Here is a 22424-nt window from a genome sequence, read left to right as displayed (position 1 = left end):
TCAGAGGGCTGCAGATCCACCACAGGAATAACACCACAGCCCAAAACCCAAGGGGAATTCCTGTCACCTCCTTTAAGCAGAAAGCATAAAGGTATTTCATTTCAGTCAGCTCTGTGACTGTACAAACTACAAACACAATACCTTTAAATGGAGATATGTACAGGTGTAATATGAAACAATAGCAATATACATATAAAAAATTACACCTGTACATCCAAAACATACACTGAGACCTGCAGATGTTTTAGAAAGGCTAATCCAGAAGGCATTTCTTCCCTGCACTGAGCAATTGCCTGTCCTGTGTGGCTGGCAGTCCCAGGCACACATCCCTTCCCCACACACCCACCTGCACAACCGGGGGCCGCTGCAGCGTGGTCGTGGGTTGCACTGTGGTTTGAGCCTGAGACACTTGCTTGATGATAGTAGTTGGTGTCACCTGTCGTGCAATAATGGGTGTTCCTGGAGCCTGGGGAAGAGGGGAAAAAAAATTATGAATATATCAGTGCCTATAGTTACATACCAACTGCTCTATCTGGTGTTCTGATTCTGCATTATTGCAAATAGCAAAGAATGCATCTGAAGCACTATGGAACTCCAAGAAGGATTTTCAGTCTTGAACTTAATGCAACTGTCAAAAATCTTGGTGTACATATATCCGCATAATTTTTTTTCTTTTAGTCTTGTATTTATTCTGGGGAGAACAGTTGTACACATTAACCATATATGGTCTCCTTTATATCAAAGTTTTCAACTTAATGAGATTCAGATATGTAAAAATATTTTTGATGAGTAACAGCCAAGCTGTAACAGAATTAGGAACACAATGCAATGCCTATGCCTTGTGGAAAGTAGATTTAGATTGGCTATTTGGAAGAAATTCCTGGCTCTGAGGGTGATGAGGCCCCAGCACAGGTGGCCCAGAGAGGTGTGGACTCCGCCAGGTTGGGATGGGGCTTGAAGCAACCTGGTCTAGTGGAAGGTGGCCCTGCCCATGTCAGGAACTGGATGAGCTTTAAGGCCCCTTCCAACAGCTTTCCAACACAAACAATTCTGAGATTCTGTGAATCTATAAACAGGCTGTACATCCCAGTTAGATCTATGGTTTCTTCACTAGTATCACACCTTACTTCCTCCTGTGTTCTGCACAGAACAGTTGTTAGCAGCTGGACTGACCTGCACTGTGGATATCTGCACTGGGGGTGCACTGGTAGGTGTAGCAGGACGAGGAGTCAGAGTGTTCTGAGGCTGAGACTGGGCGTGTGCCTGGGCCTGCATCTGTGCCAGGGCCTGCTGGGGGATCATCAGCAGCTGCCCGTTCTCGCTGCGCACCAGCACCATGCCTGCAAAACAGAGTGGTCAAGAACACATCTTTGCAAATATCAAAGAACACACTTTTCTGTTTGTTTTTTGTAATTCAAGTTGGGTACATATGGAATTAATGTACTAGTGAAGGACTAGGCAGCTAGAAAGAGAAGTTTAGAATGAAAGTCAAATACCCAGCTGCATTATTGTATTTTGTCTAGAATAACTTAATTTCAGAAATACTCTATCTAAATGCTTAGTATGGTGTGTACAGAACACAGTGAGGTGTATCTGCCCCAACCACAAATATTCCATGTGACAGAAGTCAAAATGATCCTGTAAAAATCCTACCTGCTCCTTACTAAGAAATTTGTTTTATGAGATACTACAAATAGAAGAAAATCCTGCCATTATGCAAGATGCCTGTTAGCTTGTCTTTAAGAGGGGAAGAAAAATAATCAAACCTAGGCTTCACCATCAACAGCAACACAATTGTCTAAGTTCTAAATTAATTTCCCATAACCAATTTAGTAATGAAAGTGGCTATAAAATCATAATTTCTCTCATGTGCATCAGCAACAGACTGCACTGTGCCATGTTACACCCCAAATGAAAAATAAAACAGAGAGGGAAATGAGGAAGTCATTCCCTGCTCAGTCACTCAGATCAATACACTTAACCCCACTGGGTAGCTGTAGGGAAGCAGAATTTAACAGGCAGAATTTCAGATGTGATTCTCTCTTCCTTGAAGGCACAAACAGGATCTGGACAACATGAACTGTGTGCCAAGAGCTCCTTCACTCAGCTTGCCTCACTCGCTCCCTGAGAGCCTCAGGACCTCATCAGCTCTGGAAAAGCCACCTAAGGAAACAAACTGGGCACTCAAAATGAGTTGGCTTTTCTGAGCAGCTACAGGAAGAACCTTCACCATGAAAATCAAGAGGCACTAGCGAAATCAGAAAGTTTTTCTTAAGTGTTGTTCAGTGAATCAAAAGCCCATACACACTCCCCAACAGTATCTGGAGATGTGGTCTATTGCATCTCAGAGCATGACTACTTCAAAAGAATCAAACTTTTATTTGCTTTTCTATTCTGGTGAAGTGCTGAAATGTTTACAGACAACGCCTTAAACAGTTTTCTTGGACAGTTTTGCAAAAATTCATATACTGATTTCTACAAAAATGAGTTCAAAAGAAAAGTCTTAGTTGTTTTGCCCCTAATTTTTTCCTTACACTCTCTACATTAATGAAGCAGAGTCACACAGAGATGTTAAACTATTTACATCCAAAATGTGACTTTCCATCACAACTTATTTAAAAGTGTTAAGGTGGGACCCACAAAGTGCTATGGGCAAGTGCTATATCTAGAAACAAATATCCTCAAAGGGTTTTTCTGTAGGAAGGAGGAGGGAGAGAAACTTATTTATTATCCTGCAGACTGTAGAAGTAAATACTTTTTGTTCAGCTGTCAGGTCCAAAAAACTATTTTCCAAGCCATTCCAAAAAGTAAAGTTTCTTCTCCTGTAACTTATGTAGGGAGAAGTATTTCCTTTAAAACAGCAAAGGCACACACCACCATCACATCTGAGGAAACTTAAAGACCTTAATAGTGAACACAGAGCTTGATGCTGTGGGCTGCTCATCAGAACCATCACTGCATTCTCAGCATCAGCCTAACACTGTGGGGAGGGGCTACTGGCAAAGGACAGAGAAATTGAACATTTTAAATACTACAGAATGACCTGCTACTACATCAGTCTCATTCCTGCACCAAAAGAACCTGGCATCCTCTTCAATGTGCAAACATAAAATCTTGGGAAATGAACTCACACTGCCCATTTTTGTCATCCCTCACAACGATCAGCTGAAGCAGCTAAATGCTGAATCAGTTGAAATCTTCAATATTATTATAAACTAAATCATCAGTACAGTGGAAATCTGATTAGAGGAGCTATTTTCAAGTCAACATCAAATATTAAGGCTTTTTGAGTACTTATTTAGTTTCTAGCAGCTGAAAAGGACCCATGGAATTCCCTATGGCCAAGCTTTCAAAAGTCCTCCAATGCCACAGAACTACACTGACACCCCACAACAAACACTTTTTCCTAAAATTCACCAGTTTGGGAGCTCCCTAAGGTATCCTAAAGTTAATGTGCCATCCAAATTCTTCAAAGAGTTATGTGTTTTTCTCCTTACAGAAGCAACATGAGAAACACTAAACCTAGTTTTGGATGAGGGGACGTGCTTAAACTTCCTTCTCAGTGTAAAAGTGACTGAAGTTATTGGAAAGCACCAAGGCAAAGCAGCTCCCCTGCAGATGAGACTTTTATGGCATCAGGCAGTGGCTCAGAGCTCTGTGATACCTGTTCCTGCCTCCAGCTCAGCAATGTGTCTGCATCACACACCAGTATGGTCAGCTTACTGCTTTGCACCCCAAAATATGAATGAGGACAGGGAAAAGATGGGAAATAACCACAAAGTGAAGGTTCAAAACCCCTGAAGTGCAAGCACAACATCTGAACAATGAAATATTCTCCCTGAGCTACATGCAAAATTAGAACATGCCTACACACTAACATAGCACAACTGCTCAAACAGACAGTTGAAAAGCATATTAATGTGAGCTTTAGAAAACATATCAAGAAAGTTCAATTTTTGGCAGCAGACAGACAAAACAATCATTTGTAATTCAAGCCCTGACTCTAAGCACTACCCTGTTAGATTTCTAACTCCAGGAAGTCTGAAGTACTTCTTTCAAGTATTGAAGTCATAATAAAAAAGTAACTCATACAAAGCCACATTTATATCTGTTGTTATTTATATAGTTCTTTCATTCCCACTCAAATTTGATACACAGTTATTTTTAATTTATATAGTTTCTAACATGTCATTAAGTCAGCCTCTACCACTGATAAATTCCTGTACACACGAGGCTACATACAAACATAAAGACAGTTACTACCATCTGCATAAACTTTAATCACAGTATGATGATATGAGACATTTTACTGCTTGGAAAGTGAGCTTGTTGGCAGCTGGGTGGCTTTGGAAAAGGTGTAAAAATTCAGAATGTGATGAACTTGAAATCTGTGTGCAGAAGTTCTCCAGTACTACAGTGGGCAGGCTAAGAAGTTTTGACTGAACACAAAACCCCTCCAGCTTGATGGGGATTCTTTAAAAAGGGAGATGGAGCTGCTCTCTGAGCTTCTGTCCCCACAGTCCAACTACAAACTCTTTTCCAACCCAGTTAGCTAAAAAAGGAACTCACTAACCCAAAACTATACCCAAGCTGGCATTAAGTGGATTTTCAGTGAAGTTCAGAGGGGTCATTGGAGATAAGTCCCATTTATCACCTACTTTTAAACAAAATCACTGTGGGACTGTAACACCCCCTCTCCCCATCCATCCATGAATCTCAGTTAACAATTCATGACAGGAATTGAACAGGAAGGGCTGACGGCCCCATGTGGGGAAAAAGGAATTTCTTTCCAAAATTGACATTTTAAATATTTAAACACAGGCAAGTATCATAACCTCAAATTCCAATGCATAAGGCTGCAAATGCTGAATGAACCAGGCCAGAACTGACTACCAGGTACCAGAATTCAGCTAGAATTGTGTAATTTATCTCACTGTTTCAATTAAATTTAGCAACATATTTAAAGATGGAAAACATCTTTGTGTTTTATCAACCAGGTTTTTGTTCCTGGATTAATGGATTAATTACTGCTTGAGATCAAACAGCTAATCAACATCACAGGAAACGTTCAATTAGAAAAAGGTGACAATGAAACCTGGCCATTTTAAATATCTTTCTGCCTTCTTTTTCCTAGAAAGTCTGATCACGTGTACTCCAAAATCATATTCACTATTAAAAATGCAAACATTCAAGAATTCTTTCCAAGTCTCTCATTAAAAAACTAATTAAAATTAAAATTAATTACCATTTTTGTTAGAAGTTAGATGCTTAAGAGAATCCTGAAAGAGGTTCATATTTGAGTTTGAATTAAACAATTCATCATGGCTCCAAATGAAGGATTAACAAACTCAGTTGGCTGTTTCTGATGCCAGAGTTGTGCTCCTGACCAATATAATGGTCATCCCACATGTTCTTGCAGTGAAGATCAATCCTGTTTACAATGTTCAGGATGGAAAATGCCATCATTATGTGATGTAGCTGCATGATTCTGCAGGGTCATCTTTGCCTCTTGCTTATTTGTAATTCCATTTGCTAATGACATTTCCATTTATAAAGTGTTGTGCTTTGGGTTTTTTTCTTTGTTAGTGTTTTTTCAATTAATAAAATGTGTAAAATCATGCACTGGAATAAAAAGCGAAGAGTTCTGGCCATTGGACACATCAGAAAAACACAAATCAGATTTTTTTTTTCTAATACTTCCCTCTTCCTTCTTTCTTTGAAACATGGTTTGGCTTAACAAAGACAAAAGAAAAAAATTAACAGAATGATAAGGAAGACTAATAAAATATTTTGTAGCCTTTGCACACCATTCTGAGTATCTGTGTAATTTCACACACATACTACTTGCTTACTAGAGAACCCCTACATGCAGAAAACAAACTAAAACAGTTTCCTGATTTGTTACCAGTTTTAACTGGTAGCTCTTGATTAGTAATATTTATAGGAGCTGGACTTTCCAGTGAGGGAGATAAAACCACGTGCAGACACAGCAGCACCTTCACATCAGTGTCCTGAGGAAGTGCAGCAGTGTCACCTCTGACAGCCACACCCAGCAGGAGGCCACTCCAGCAGCAGCATGTCCCAGTGTCACCTCCAGGATAGCTCCATGTCCCAGTGTCACCTCCAGGATAGCTCCATGTCCCAGTGTCACCTCCAGGATAGCTCCATGTCCCAGTGTCACCTCCAGGATAGCTCCATGTCCCAGTGTCACCTCCAGGATAGCTCCATGTCCCAGTGTCACCTCCAGGATAGCTCCATGTCCCAGTGTCACCTCCAGGGTAACACTCCATATCCCAGTGTCACCTCCAGGATAACACTCCATGTCCCAGTGTCACCTCCAGGGTAACACTCCATATCCCAGTGTCACCTCCAGGATAGCTCCATATCCCAGTGTCACCTCCAGGATAGCTCCATGTCCCAGTGTCACCTCCAGGGTAACACTCCATATCCCAGTGTCACCTCCAGGATAACTCTCCATAGCCCAGTGTCACCTCCAGGGTAACACTCCATATCCCAGTGTCACCTCCAGGATAACTCTCCATAGCCCAGTGTCACCTCCAGGATAACTCTCCATAGCCCAGTGTCACCTCCAGGATAGCTCCATATCCCAGTGTCACCTCCAGGATAACACTCCATATCCCAGTGTCACCTCCAGGGTAACACTCCATGTCCCAGTGTCACCTCCAGGGTAACACTCCATATCCCAGTGTCACCCCTCCATGTCTCAGGGACTCCACCCATACCATGGGGACACACTGAGGGACTCCCTCTCCAGCTGGCAAGCACCTCACCAGAGGGCTCAGCAAGGTGTGCTTGTGCTTCTCACAGGGCTTGACAGTGTACAAGGACCAAACTCCCACCTGTGAAATACAAATCCTACACAGGACCCTGATCCCCAGTGACATCATCTGTCACTATCTGATCCCAAGTGACATTATCTCTCTTTCTGATGCACACACTCAACAGAAGAACAGAAGGTTCAAGCTTACAGATATTGCTCGTTACCCACCATGTAGTTCATGGTTAATCCAGATCAAGTCAGAACCATCACTAATCTAGACTTTGAATAAGTTGTTTTTTTCTGAGACATAACAGAAGAATTAATGGATGTATGATCTTGAAAGTGTATGGAGAATATCCTTTCCTAGCCTCCTGAGGATATTCTCTTCTAAAGTAAAAATATAACTATAAACTTCCCAAGAAAAAACAATTGGGGTCAGGGAGAGCTGTTAGGCAGCAAAGAATCAATAGATGTGCTGGTGTTCATAAAGAATGTCCAAGCCTGAAGGAATAACCAAAGGACTGATACTTCTGGTGTAGAAAACCAAAAATCCCTACAAACATCTCTAGAAAAGGAGGTTATTGATCATACAATGCACTGACACCTGACAAACCTTCAAATCCTAACCAGATCTGCCAGGGAAGTTCACTGAGAGGTCATCCTCACGTCAAAGCCCTTTGGGCCTTAAGCTCTTGAGCACACACTCATTTGTGGCAAGATGCTGCAAACATTTGACATGGCAGAAAAATCTGACAGTAATCCTAAGTGGGCTGTGCCATATTAGCAGGAGAAAGCTTTAGGAGAGAATCCTTTTGGTATTGTCAGAAGAGATTCTGTTGCAGAAAAGAGAAAGTGAGTGTGTGTGTAAGCTTATGCAAGTTATCACACATACCACAAAAACCATCCAAAGCCAAGGGGCTGAGTCCATGCTGTAACTGATTGGATCAGGTTACACAGAAACCCACAATGACAAAACCCTTACAAAAGGACAATGTTTTTAAGATTTTTCCAACACAAAAATGCTGGAATACCAGAGTGAGAGCTGGAGAAAAAGACAGTTGCCAATACAAGCTGCAGGAAGAGCTTCCAGAGTAAGTGCTACATGTGACAGGGTTCCTTACTGCAGAAAAGGGAAAGAGAACCTGGTACTGACATCAATGCTGTCCAACAATCCACCAGTAACTGATCCACCTGCAAAACTCCCACTCTACAGGAATGAAAGCCCAAGGAAAGCAGAAAGAACCTACAGAAGTCTACAAGTCCACTGTAGCTCTGTGAAAATATGGGTCATTAAGGAAATCTTCCCTAACAATAGACAGTTTCTAGCAGATTTAGAATTATTTACACACATTAAAAAGCAGCCCTCTGTAACAAACCAGATGAGTAGCAGCTCATGAAGGACCATCTACACACCAACTCATAAGAAACAGGAATTACAAATCAAGACAGGTAGAACAGAACTGTAAATGGTAACAGAAGTGCAGATTAGATGTTATTGAAGACACACTACTTTGTACTTGAGAAGAAATGGGCACCACTGTTAAGTATAAATTAGATACACTTCAGTTTAGGTACCTGGAACCTCAGGAGACCTGTGCTGCACAAATCCAGAAAAAATCCTAATTGAACTTTCTTGCCAAAGCCTTTGGCCTCATCAGCAATCTGAGCTTTCAAGTTTCATCAACAAACGTGGTTGTTTTGTGATTTCTATAAAGACACCTTAGCTCCACAAGGATGAGCACAGTGCCTAAGGAGAAGTCTCCACAGTGCAGGGATCAGGAGGTATCAGAAATGACCCCATGACCATGTGAGACTGCAGCTGCTCCAGAAGTGCTGCCCTGCGCTGGCACGATGAGGCCAGGCTGCACAAACACAAGGCAGTGGCAGATATGTTCCCTGCTGAGCTGCAGGTCTGCAGGCTCCAGAAAACTGCCAGGCAGTGACAGAGCTGTCCAGCACACAGCACAAACCTGTGCCAATGCCCTCACGCCTTGCTCCAGGGCAATGGGCACCCCAAAGCTGGGAGGATGAGGTTCTGCACACAGCTGTGCTGAGCACACAGCACACCCTGTGCCCAAGGAAAGGGACCTGTTAAATGCTCAGCACCTGCTGCACTCAGGGTGTTGCTACAACTCACCATGAAAAAAAACATGGCATGACTGTCAGGTGCTGCTTCAGAGCTCCTCTAATACAAAATACTTGGAGTTTCTCCCAATAGGCACTGAAGATTGGCATGGCACAGAGTTTTAGACAGGAACTAGAAAAGCAAATTCCATTTCCTTTTCAACTCATGTCACTCTGGAGTAAAGGAGAATTCTACCCAGACACAGCACCTAAAAGTTAAGATACAACCTACAACAGCAGCACTGCACTGTTGGTTACCACTGCTCTATCCAGCCTGCACACACAGGCTCCAACCAGCCGTTATGGTCTCAGCAACACCAATTCTTCAACAGCTGATTTATGATTGATTGTTGTCAACACAGGTGAAAGATACGTTTGCAAATATCCTCAAGAATCCTGCATTTTGTACAGACCAAGTACAAAAGTTCACATTATGAAAAACTGCTTGTTTTTTCTTACAGAAGAGTCAATAGACAAAAAATTCGATTTAATTTTAAAAGCTTTTGCTTACTCGTCCATGCAAGAGTTCTGTTTCAAACAACACAACTAACTGTCTAAAACTGTACTGTCTAAAAGGTAAAGAAGTGAATCATTTGTAAAGTATTGATTCACAAACCTTTTAAGAATATAGTTAAAGGAATAATGTAATGTTGGAATGCCAAAAAGACACTGCATTTAAGAGTGATCCCATATGTAAAAAATCTTACCTGCTCATTTGAAGAGGCGTGTAAGAATTGTTCTGGAAAATGCATCATTTTATATAGCAACAATTAACAAATGCTTCAACAACAATGTGATTTGCAACTATTTTGACTTCTCTGGAAAGTTAAATTCCTTGAAAGTGTGTTAACATTCCTTTCTAGTCAAGGATACAAAGCTAGAACACCAGAGTGCTCTGTCAAATTGCAACCCAATCATCACACAAATCTGTCTGATGTCGAAACAGCTCTAAGAAAAACACTATCAAGAGCTAAACCAATTGCTTTAATTATTGATCTCCAAGCAATTCAGATGCAGCTCTGCCATTAATTTCAATATACTTAGATCAAACAACAAAGCAATTATACCAAAATCAGATCTGGGTTTGAGAAAGGAAGACACAAAATAAAGTGTCACTAATTCTTTATGTCTCTTATTTTAAATAGGAGGTTTTAAAAGTCAACCTGTCTTTATTTGTGACAGTTTGTTTGTACCAAGGTGTGTCAACATTAGTGCTGCTCAAGCACCTGAAGAAATGGGAAGGCTGAGTTACTTTGCATTTATTACCAGAGTCTGCACAGAAATACTGAATGAGGAGTAATGCTTTAAATCACTGCTTTGAATGCAACAGCCTAAAACAACTAAGTCCATGAGAAGCCACCAAGAACACATTCATTTTAATTTGTCCCCACAGTGAATGCCCTACTCAAGGTATAGACTCTCTGTAATTTTAGCTGATGGCACCTTTCCAGCTGAAGCTGTGGAGACCCAGAGCTGGACAATTCCACTGACTGACAGCTCCCCAGGGCAGCCTCAGCACAAACATTCCCTCCACATCCTCCTCTGGGAATTCATGCCTCTCTCACTGCCCATACAGAATTCTTCTGCTCTGAGAATATGCCAAACACTACGCCTGCAAGTTCAATGCAACCATCAACTGGGACATGATATTACATGCCATTTGGCTGATAGCAACATTTATTAAGTAGCTCTGCTTCTGTGGTTAGTCTGAACACAGAAGGAGAATTATTTTCACACCTGTAAGCTTGAATTCAGAATGCTTTTCAACAAAATCAGGTTTCGTTTTGATTTTTACTAACCATCAAATGCACAGTCCTGAGTAATGACTAAGCTTAATGACTGGGTATGACTAACACTTATAAATAATTAGTGCCTTTCTCCCCCTCCCCCATGGAGGACAGGGAAGGAAAGAAAATCAAATGATACCCTGGTAAAAAAGGAAGGAAGAAAGGAACTAAGAGGTTGAATCTCAGTTCATGAACACTTGCATATTCTTCCCATCTACCTTTAAAACCTCTGCAAACACCACTGCACATGTGTCTGTTAAAAACTAATAACTCCTCATGCTTGTCTTTTAACTTCCACACAGCTCAGTCACTGTCAGCCTCCCTCTAGACATCTTCTCCCCCACTGATCCCTCCACAAACACCCTTCTGCTCCCCTCCATGGACTCTTTGGCCACAGGTGCTGCAATTGCCCAGTGCTGCTCCTTGGAGCTGGCACTTGTGACTCATGAGAGCACAACTGGCCCCACTGGCCACACCACGACTCAAAAAGCACCTGATGTTACTGCACTGGGAGAGAGGCTCTGAATGGAGCCCTCCCTTAGAGAAATGTTTGATTCATAAACTGCAGGAAGGGGTGCAGACAGCTGAGCACAGCCTTGCTGCCCCCCAAACCCTCTCAGAAAGACTCCAGCACAGCACCACACCTCATTGCTTGGCTTTTGTTTATACTCTGATATCTGGAGCACACATTTTTCACCTGCACTAGTTGTCAGCACAGTCTATCCAGCACGTGCTTTATTCTGCACAAAAGCACTGGGATAGCTTTTAACAGTTCAACTACTCTCAGAAGCATATATTAATCAGGTTATAATCATAAGTTAGACCATTTTTACAAGATAGAGGCTTACTCAATTCAATACAAATCTTAGGACAGTCATGTCAGTCATGTAAAATAATATTACACACTGCTGTGAGTTTTATGTTATTCCTTGTCTAGGTGCTGGGTATGTGTTACTGAAAAATACATTTTAGTAAGACATCTTAAGGGAAAAAACATCAAAATTAAGATTCATAAGTTTCATAACATTCGTAAGTTACAAGTCAAATTTATAAACAGAGATCTAGCATGGCAAAAAGTTACTTAATTTTCATCAACATTCTTTTCCAAATCCCACAAAAAGAGCTTGGTATCAAACTGGATCTTGCACTAAATTCTCTACAAATACAAGTAAAAGCACCATCCCTATTTAACCTATTTTATAACACATTTTGCTGAGCGTCAGCCTTTGACGTTCAAAGTGCAACTTTCTGATTACTGGTAACCTAAGTACAGAAACCCATAGTTTTAAAATGTTATTTTGAGTCTGACAACAGTTACAGACTCAAAGATCAGATACATTTGTACAACACCTTAAGACAGCTCTACTGAGGTGCTGAACAGATCTCACTGCAGGTGTATCAATTCCCTGTAATTATCACCTCTTTCTTGAGTACTGATACATCTATACCATTATCCAGTGACAACAATCAACATTTTGTTCTCACAAAAAATACTCTTTATTTTAAAAAACCCTTAAAGGCACACATAAGACCTCAAGGACAATTATTATCTTTTACATTAAATTTTATGCTAAAGACACATTAAGAGAATTGCTCCAAGAGACGAAGGTTTGTGGTAAAAAAATGGCTCTCAGTTGAGACACCTGCACCTCCAGAAGACAACCAGCATTTCTGGGAAGAAATTCCCACAGAATAGAACTGGTGTAAAAATTTCCAGAGTAAGCAGAGGTAAAACTGTCCTAGAAGGTTTAAAACAAACAAAAAGCTCTATTCATGTGTCTATGGCAAAAAAAAAAAAAAAAAAAAAAAAAAAAAAACAACACCTCATTTAATCTGAAATATGGACGATCACTTAATCTTTACACCTGTTTAATTACAACCTGTACACAGAGCAGGCTGTATCAGCAATTTTGCTTCTCTTACAAGGAAGCAGATCCAAGAGAGCTGATACAATTATTTGCACACAGGAACAGACCTGTGGCTGTGCAAAGAAAAAGCCCTTTGTCACCTGGGAGCAACAATCTCTCCCTAGTTCGGCCTTCCTTCACCCAGAGCTTTGGGGTTCCTAACACACCTGAAATAACTGTCCTTTAACCAGGACTAAAACCTCCTCTCTATCATTGTCATAGATTCATGTGTTTCTTCTCAGTTATGAGAAACTCTATTTTCAAAATTCTACCTCTCCAAACCTTCTTTCACAAGAGATAATGTGCCTAACAAAGCTAAACTTGCTAACAGTCTTCCAATCAGCAAAAGCCTTTTTTCCTTACATGAAGCAATGGTAACAAATTCAAGAAGCTTCAGACAGATTAATGAAGTTACAAACATGCATAAAGTTTCAAAACAAAAAATAATCTTGACAAGAGTAGATATTTTAAGGTAAAAATTATGATTTTGAAGATTTCTGTCAAAAAAATGAACATAGTAACAAAAAATGTTTAATGTGTTAAGTGACTTCTATGTCCAGTTCCTTCTGAGCAGAGTCAGTATTGATCACACAGTTTTTACACAAAGCAACCTTTCCACACACCTGCACTTTCTCTTTCCTTGAGCCCAGATAGTTTAAATATCAGTATTTTCAACTGTGTTCTAGAACTACTTCATACAACTTTTAAGAATTCTATTTACCTATCATTTCCCAAAACAGGGAAGGCAGACAACAGTAAGAGTTCTCATACAACAAAATACTTCATTTGAAGAGTTTGTGATATAATTTGTCTCCTATCAGTGGCCAAACTCATGCATTTTCACCTCACTTTGCTCACAGGGCTGCAGCATTCTCTGTTAGTAAGGGATTCAAATCCTGGGCAACGTTCAAATTTGTGGTCCTCAAACCAAGAAGGTTTCACAAGCAACCTGCTTAAATTTCCAGAGATGGAAAACATGTAACTTCTTGCAGAGTGCAAAACACTTCAGAGAAATAAATCACTTCTGGTTATTGACCAATAACCTTTACCACAAGCTTAGTGATACCAAACCCCCAGAAGATCACAATTTGAAGGTCATACAGACATATCCATACATACACTTCCAAAGGCTGTTGGGAACAGTATTTTCCGTAACAGAACTGAACAATATATAATCAGAGTTAACAGCTTTCACAGCTTAACAGAATCACAATTATAGTCCCATTAGATCCCATCACTTAACGACACAGCCTTATCAGATGTGCACAACACCAAGACACTGTTTCTAACAGAACCAGAAACCCCAACTGCACAGCCCTCTGAGGCTCTTTGGGGTACAAAGCCAAGCACTCAGGAGTCCTCAGTTATGGAAGGTGCAATGGGAACAAACACAACTCTCACTCTGGTGACATATGGCAGATCTGATGTAGCAGATTCCAAATAAAGCAGAATGTTCCTTTTGCTGATGCATGACTTGAACATAAAATCCACCCTGCACCCAGAAGAGTTCTGCAGAAGAGATCCATGGTCATCTTCCAGAAAGACAGATACTGCTTTTCAAGCCAAGTACAGGACTCCCAAGCTCTAATCCTGGCAAAATATTGATTCCTGCATGGCCTTGGGCAAGTCAGAACTTCTCTAACTTGCTCTTTCCCCCAGCTCTAAAGCAGAGTTTATACTACTTCACTTACCAAGCACACAGGCAGGTTGCAAGGATTACAACATTTTGTAAAATGCTTTGCAAGTAAAACATACTGGAAGTTCTCTAAGAAACCCCCATTGTCATGGTGCAGTGCAGACATTATTTTTAACAAAATCAAGCCATGCCAACACACTTAACAGGCATAATATTGGCAGCACATGCAACATACAGGGAACTGTAATGAGGATATGTTTGAACTCGCTTATAGTCAGTGAGAAATAGAAACAACCACATTCCACTACTTCATAGTATTTCCCCTGGTCCTTTCTGTGGTCCTTATTTTATGGGGTTCTGATGATTTCCTCATCTATCCACATCCTAATTCCTTCAGGGACTGCTCAGGTACATGTTTCAAGTACAAAGCAACACAAAGAATGAGGCACTCAGTATGAAAAAGTTACATAAATTGCTTGCTTTGATTCTTCTCAGTTGCCACCCTTCTCCATTTTTATCCACTCTCCTTTGCCCAACCACCTACTACCCCAACTCCCAACTGAAGGAAACAGAATTACTCCTGCAGAAGTTGTTTTTCAGTTACTCCAGCTCCCAAAGTACAACTGCTCAAGTCAGAAGGACTTAAATTATGGGTTCAGGCAGTTTTCCCATCCTAAAGCCACAATAACCATGGCCTGAGTGAGAATCCTTCTTGGATAGGATTCACAAGCTAAAAACCAATCTGTTTCTACAAAAAAAAGGTCAAATTTAATACCAAATGAAGTTTTGAGCCTCTAAGACCATGAGGAAAACCTTGAGTGTGCACATTCATGTTGTCCATCTCCCAGGATGAGCAGATGCAGAGCCCTGATGCTCCTTCAGGAATCCTTTGCTTCTGGGAAGCATCAATGCTAAGTTTTAACCAGGGCTGGAGTTCAGAACTCTGGAACACCCCACTGTTCAAGGGGCCTCTTTAACAGCAGTTTCTCATCTATAAAAGGCTCATCCTGCCCTCACCACAGAAAAGGCACACGAGATGCCCTTCAGATAGAAAGCAACAAAGAAATCTGTAGTCTCATCCCCTACCATCAGCTACTGGCAGATCCAAGTGAGTTTTGGGAAAGTAATAAAGAAGTTTTATTTTTAGATACAAGGCAAAACAATTCTCTTCTACAACAGCTGCAGAACTGTACCACTGCTAGTGGGAAGACTGGTCATGACTGTAGAAGTAAAAAAAAAACCATGATGACATGCCATCCCATTTGCTATCTTCAAACAGGACCACATGTCACCAAACCATATTTAATCAGGAAAACACCAGTCTTTATGATCTAGCCACCAAATTTTCATAACTACTAACAGTCATTCAGAAGGTAAAAGAAAAGAGAGGGATAGAGGGAAGTGAAAGTTTCTAGATTTCAATTTCATCTAAGCTAGTGGAGAAAACTGGCCAGACCTACCTGCTCTATGCTACTCTGACTGCATACATTCAGCACTCACCAATCTGCTTCTTTCTCTAAGCAGACACCTTAAAAATTTATTATGAGGTGTTTGTACATAAAGATAAAGGAGAAGACAGTAGCAACACAAATTTGCAAGAAGGGAAATCAAATCTTTGAACCCCAAGCTGACAGCAGTGCTAGGTAAGCATAAACTCACACATGCTGGGCCTGTACCACAGCACTGCTGGACAAGGTGGGGTTTACAAAAATTATTTTAAAGTACCCAAGTTTTGTCAGTTTACAAGGTGATCCTACCCTGTGTCAGCAATGACCTCCAAACACTGTACACACTCTTACAATGCAAAAGATAAATTTTAGTGAATTATCCCAGTTATACTTTTCTGCAGACTTTTCTGAGCACTTCTAACCATGGAACATTGACTTACCACTTTTCACTGATTTTCTACCTCTTACCATAGATTGCACATAACACATTTCTCATTAGTGAAGTACTCAGAAACAACGAGCTTCATTCAATTCATTTCCAGTCACTTTCAGCAGTGTTGCATCCTTAAGGCAGTGTTGTGTAAACTTTTGTTCCTACCCCCTTACAAAATTATTTCACAGTATTTCCATCTCTTTTCTAAGAGGGTGTGAATAAGGTTATTTTGGGACCATCATTACCCAAATCTGTCCAACTGGAGCACAAAGTCCCAAACACAGGCTACTGCAGAAAAGACTAAGGACAACAATCCCCTTCCTCAAAGATGCCAAAGTGGAAAACCATCATTAATACACAGATACAACAGCTCAGTTCCTCGGAGAAGAAATACACCAAAACCCAGTAAGGTCACAACAATTATGGCCCATTGGCTCTTCAAACATCTCCAATTTGGTCAGTCAAGGTTTGCCTTGATGCAATACAAAGCATTATTCCAATAGTAATATATTTTAAACACCATTGATGGAGTTTATTTTCCACACAGTCTTTCAAAGAAAACCTTGTAAGGTTTTTAATTTTCAAGTCCCAGCTTTTAACTCCTGCTGACATTTTACATTCTGCTTTCCATACATTTGACACTGTAACTGTACTTTGGAGAGCTAGAAACAGTAATTCTGGATAAGAAAATAACAGTAAAACATGTGCTGTCATGGTCAAACCTTCCATCAGAATTTTTGAAGTGTTGGTAATTCTTGGTGTGAAAAGCTGTGTGTGTGCAGTGTATGACTTCAAACTGCTCCAAGCACTGTCACACAAACTCTTACTATTAACTTTTAGAAACAAACTTGTGAATGCAAATTCAATGAATGCAGTAAGTGCAGAGCACACAGGCACTGCAGCTGCAGCTTCACAGCACCAAACTGCCTCCAAAAACCTGTATTTAAAACACAATCTCACAGCCACCTATTCTCCTTTCACTATGAGTGTACCTGCAGAGGTGCTTGGCCCTGAGAGATGTTTGGAAGAGCCCAGCACCCACCAATTCTTAAGTGTTTTGAAAGAGATGGTTTATGCAAGGCATTTTCAATGCTGGTTACTTTTGCAAAGTATAAAAAACCAACTAAAGCAATGTAAAAGAAAAATAATCAGTTCCACTAAAAAAAAAATATTTTTCAATATTAAATCTTATCATGCAAGAACTCAGTTTCCAACCTCTATGAATCCAGTCATATATACTTGCTTATTTTAAGTCATGCTTATTCTTTTGAAGTCATAAATATTTCTTTAAGTGTAGGACAGAAAAAAGAAAAAGCTTCATAAAAATCCAAGTTCTTAGAACCTGTATTGTTTTACTTTGATCTATCAAGAACTCCAAAGGAACAATTTATGGTCCAATTTTGCTTAAGGACTGGCAATGCTGCTTCCAAGAGTAACACATTTCAGGATGCTGTGGCAGTCTGGAAACATCAGCTACCTGGAAAAAGGTCCCACTGGATTCCACAGTAGTATTTCCCCTCATAATCAGGTTTATAATGCAGTATTAACAAAAAATGTAGGCATAAATGGCACTAGACTAAAATGGATCAATCCTTTGATACAATATGGCAATAAATAAAATAAGTCTTTTCCAACCTATCAATTTACAGGCTTCAAATCAAGCACCACAACTTCAAGACCTGAATTTTACTGCTATTCTTTAAATTAGCAAGATGTCATTCAAATTACTCATATATGGAATAATCTTTTACAGGAAAAAAAAGAGGAATATTTGTACCAGTTAGTACTTGGATACACAGAATATTTGACAGACTTCATCAAACTACATGGCATCCCATAGCACAGAGAGCATATCACACAAAAACACAGAGTTTAGTAACACAGCACATAATTCCTGATCTACTTTATGTGACAGGTGCATTGCTCTGAGGCTGGTCAGGAGTTCCAAGAGATGTATTTTACTAAGACCACTTGCATTTTACTAAGACCACCTACTAAAACCATCACCAATTTTATTCAGTGTTAGTAGCAAAATTCAATTGCTGCTCTTTGCATACTGCCCTGAAAACAGTGAGCACTAAGAACACAGCCCTTGTAGGTATTGTTATGAAGCAGTGTGTAGGTTCACACAAGTATTTGCAGTTAAAAATCAACGTGGAGACAAGCAACAAGCCTGTCTCAAGAATAATAGCAAATATGTAACATTAAATCTCCAAATCTGGGATATTTAAGGAGGGACAGAACAATTCTAAGGAAATAAATGCTTCTCATCCTGCTTTTCACACATCCATTGAGTTCAGGACTAGATTCCTTGTCCAGAGGTGCTCAGCACTAAGCACGAGACTAGCTACTACAAAAGCTGCAGCCCTAGACACAACAGGGTGAGGTAAGGACATAGGAAGTCTGTCTTTTGTATCAGAATGCCAGTGACTAAAAAGATGATCATAAGCTTCAAATCTGTGAGTTTTTAAGTCAGACTTTGAAGGTATTTAAAGCCAAAGTAGGCAGTTTTCATGTGTTGTATCTGCTGCTTCTCCGTTCATGAGAGCTCTCTGGTACTGGGGGCATGCAGGGACAGGAGGGAGCCAAGCAGCACATAAAGGTTACAAACTGACAAAACCACCTGAAAATTCAAAATGTCTGTTGTGCTAATGAAATAACAACATTTCATTAGATAATGTTCCATTGTCACACTTTGGCAGTTTGCAGCTTCATCTACACTCCCATTGGAACAAAGATACCAGGCAAAATTATTTTCAATTACAGCTGAAAAGACTTTCTGGTCACCCAAAATCAGACACTAAGTAGTGGAATGCTACTATGCTACTACTGCTCAACACCAGACCATTCTCATTGTTACAGGTCATGCCTTTCCACAATTCACAATTCAATGGCACAGAATCTTACTTGGATTCCTTCCTCCCTGCAAGATACACACTTCCAAAATAAAACCCCTCAATCCTCTGACTTACCTGGTGGTAACTGAAAATTCTGAATGTTAGTCGGATTCTGAGGTGGCTGAGGCAAACGAGGTGCTAAAACTGTAGGAGTCAAAGTTGCTCTGATTCCACTCGTAGTTGGTGTTGGAGTCCTTGGCAGACTTTGTGCCACTGTGTTGGCACTGCCTTTAGCCATTCCTGTGGGGGTGCCAGGAGCTGCAGGAGGTATCCCACCAGGATTGGGAGCAACATTGGAGAGCCCAGCTTGCATAGTTTGCCCAATAATCATGTTACCCCCTGTAGTACTGGGCTGGCCAGCAGTAGCCAGCGTCTGCTGTTGGGACACTGCCTGCACTATAGTTTTAGGAGACTCAGATTTGATGACCTGTGTGGCAGGAGCTGCTGGCACGCTGGAACCAGACTGGCTGTTCACAAGCGACGTCTGGAGGGAAACTCCAGATCCCACAGTGGCTGTGGCAACAGCAGGAAAACTCCCCACACTGATGGTTGAATTGATCACAGTATTGCTCCCGTTCTGAGTGGCTGCAGCAGCTGCAGCCACCGTGGGTCCTGCAGTGTGGATGGGGGGCCTCACCAGCGTCACCGTGGGCGCCCCGGCGCCGACGCTCGCCGGCGGCTGCGAGGAGATCACTGTGGGCGAGGAGGAGGACGCAGAGGACACAGCAGTGTTAAGGAAAGAAGTCTGGATGACAGTGTTGGAAGCTGAGGGTAAAACAGCATTGACAGCGTTTCCTTTCCCCACGGATCCGGGTCCATTGTTAACGAGAGGGGCGACAGCAGGTGCAGGAGCGGGGTTGGCGGTCACAGGAGTCCCAGAGAAAGCAGCACTTCCTGTGTGGTGAGAGTTCATCACCACGTTACTCCCATTCAAAGTCTGCACCGTCGTGGTCCCGATCTTGCCATTCCTGGTGGACAAGGCAGTTGCCATGGTGCTGATAACCACCGATTTGCCCTGACTGAGGGTCCCTGGAGCAGCAGTGACTTCAGATCCTCCTGCTGCTGCAGTGGTGGTGCTGGTGCTCGTTGTGGTGGCTCCATCCAGAGCTGAAGTCTGGGACCTGGTGTTATGATTAATAACACCCCCCTGCACTCCTCCTGCCCCTGCAAAACAACAGCGAGGTTAAACACAGCGAATGAGCAAGAAGAGAAGTCCAGCAAAGACAGAATGTTCTCCCTTATCACCAGGTCTTCTCCATCTCCCAAGCTGCCTGCCTGGAGCCAGGAAAACAGGACAGAGTACAAACTGAACATGGCTTTGAATATGTTATCTTAAAACCTCCAATATCCCACCAAAGACTGGCAGATCCAGTATTAATTGTACTGCCCCTGGTTTTGACACTACAGTACAGAACAGGGAAAACAGATTTAATATGAACCAAGGGAATAAGAAGATCATCTAAGACCTCCTCCCCATTCTGGAGCCTGACATCCCATTTAGAAACAGGACTGCAACTGCAAGGGGGGGAAATGGCCATGGAAGACACATTATTAAGACATATTCCCTATACCCAGCACACATTACTCTCTAATCCTGTCATCTCTTACAAAGTAAGTCAGTCAGACCAGGAGGCTCAACAACAGCAAAACATGAAAAGTGAAAGGAAAGAAAAACATCAGCCTGGCAAGATAAGAAGTACTGCAAGGCCTGGAGCAGGTTTCTAGAAGACCCCTCTTCCTCGTTACAGAATTTGTTCCAACGGATCTGAAGTTCCCACAGCCCCAGGTAGTTAAAAATAAATAAATAAAAAGCAAAGCTGGTTTTCAGAAGGGACAAGATGATGTAGCTTCTTGTCCTGAATAATCCTCATGCCCCTTGATAAGGCCTGGTGTTAGCACAAGTACAATCACACACAGTCCAGGTCCTGGCCCTAAGGAGACAGAAATGGGAAAAGAATAGTGACAGGCAGACACTGAGATGCACATTATAAGGGTCAAGGAGATCCTCCTAGAAGAGCTTCATCAATCATAACAGACGGTCTGTAGTATCTTCTTACACTTCAGCAATACAAAATCAAAAATAAAAAAGGGGGGAGGGGAGGAATTGCAGAGAGATTCTGGGGAGACATTTCTTTCAATCCCCCTGAAAAACAGCTTCCCTCCATTCCCACGTAGCGAGCCCTCGGTCCCAGCCTTCACACTGCCCCCCTCCAAGGCTCACAAGACGAAGGGGGGAATATTCCCAGGCAGCTCCGGGGGTGGGAGAAGGCGCTGTGCAAGGTGGGGTGTTGTGGCCTGAATTCCCCCCCTTGCCGGGACCCGGCGTTGTGACTGCCCCCCCTTGAGGGCAGAGGAGGAATGGGAGGTCCCCGTGCCCCCTCCAAGCCCCTGGAACAAGGGAGGGGGTGCGGGGGGAATATCAAGGCAGGCAGATATGGGGGGGAAGCATTTTGAGGGACTTCCTCCCCTTGAAATCCCCCCTCGCTTCCTCCTCTACAGGAAATAGGTGTCATGATTAATAACACCCCCTTCCACTCCAGCAACAGCGAAGGGGGAGGGGAAGGAGCATTTACACAGACAGCTAAGGCGGCATTATCAAGAGGGAATCCCCCCCATAACCTCCACCCCTGGAAAGGGAAGGGGAGCAATCACAGGCGGCATGGGAGGCACAGCCATGACCAAGGGGGTGGGCTCTGCCTCCTTCAGTCCCCGAGATTAACAGAGCCCTTTTACACTCCGGCAACAAGGGCAGGAAAAGCAGAGGGGACCGGCAGAGTCACGGACGGGCACTGCCGGCTCCTTCTGCGGGGCGGCTGCCCCCACACATGATCCAACACCCTCGAGTAAGCACGGGCGAGGAGGGAAAATAAAGGGGAGGGAGCAGAGGCGCGGATACACACCGAGGGGGCATGATGAGGGGAGGCTCTCCCCCGTATGATCGATACCACCCTTTGCACTCCCGCTCCTGCCACAACGAGAAGGAGGAGAGAGGGAAAAGGGGGGAAAGCAGTGAGGGAAGGAGGCAGCGGGAGCTGGGGAGTGGGGGGAGGGGAGGGCCCCTCTCCCTCAGAGCCCCCCACCCCTGCCCACGTTACCTGCTTTTGTGATCTCTGGGGCACTCAGTCCCATCTTGCTGCCGCTGCTGCTCTCTGTTTGGGCATTAGCATTGCCTCCTACTACTACTCCTCCAGGGCTGGGGCTAGGGCTGCTGCTGCTACTGCTGCTGCTCACAACATGGTTCCCCAGCAGCCCCCCAGCGGCCCTCAGGGGCTCCTGCGCCTTGTGGTGCTGGTGGTGGTGGCCGGAGGCCGCCAGCTGGGACTCCAGGGAGCCCACCAGGTCGCTCACCACCTTCTCATCCACCTCCGTGTTCAGGAAAACCTCATCCAGCAGATCCGAGCCCGCCGCCAT

The 22424-nt window shown here is 42.5% G+C and overlaps 1 protein-coding gene across 1 annotated transcript in view; it reads right to left on the bottom strand.

Annotated features, from left to right (window-relative positions):
• The window catches only part of TAF4 (TATA-box binding protein associated factor 4), a 36427-nt gene extending 14003 nt beyond the window's left edge, over positions 1-22424 (bottom strand). Inside the window, exons 1-4 of the mRNA XM_058814658.1 lie at positions 22109-22424; positions 19089-20177; positions 1174-1340; positions 347-466 (exon numbers count right to left, since the gene is read on the bottom strand). Coding sequence (XP_058670641.1) covers positions 347-466; positions 1174-1340; positions 19089-20177; positions 22109-22424 — 1692 coding nt within the window. The remainder of the gene's footprint in view (positions 1-346; positions 467-1173; positions 1341-19088; positions 20178-22108) is intronic.

Source organism: Ammospiza caudacuta, chromosome 15 (assembly GCF_027887145.1).
Source record: "Ammospiza caudacuta isolate bAmmCau1 chromosome 15, bAmmCau1.pri, whole genome shotgun sequence".
NCBI lineage: Eukaryota > Metazoa > Chordata > Aves > Passeriformes > Passerellidae > Ammospiza > Ammospiza caudacuta.
The sequence above is the reverse complement of the archived record's forward strand: the minus strand, read 5'-3'. Positions and strand labels throughout refer to the sequence as shown.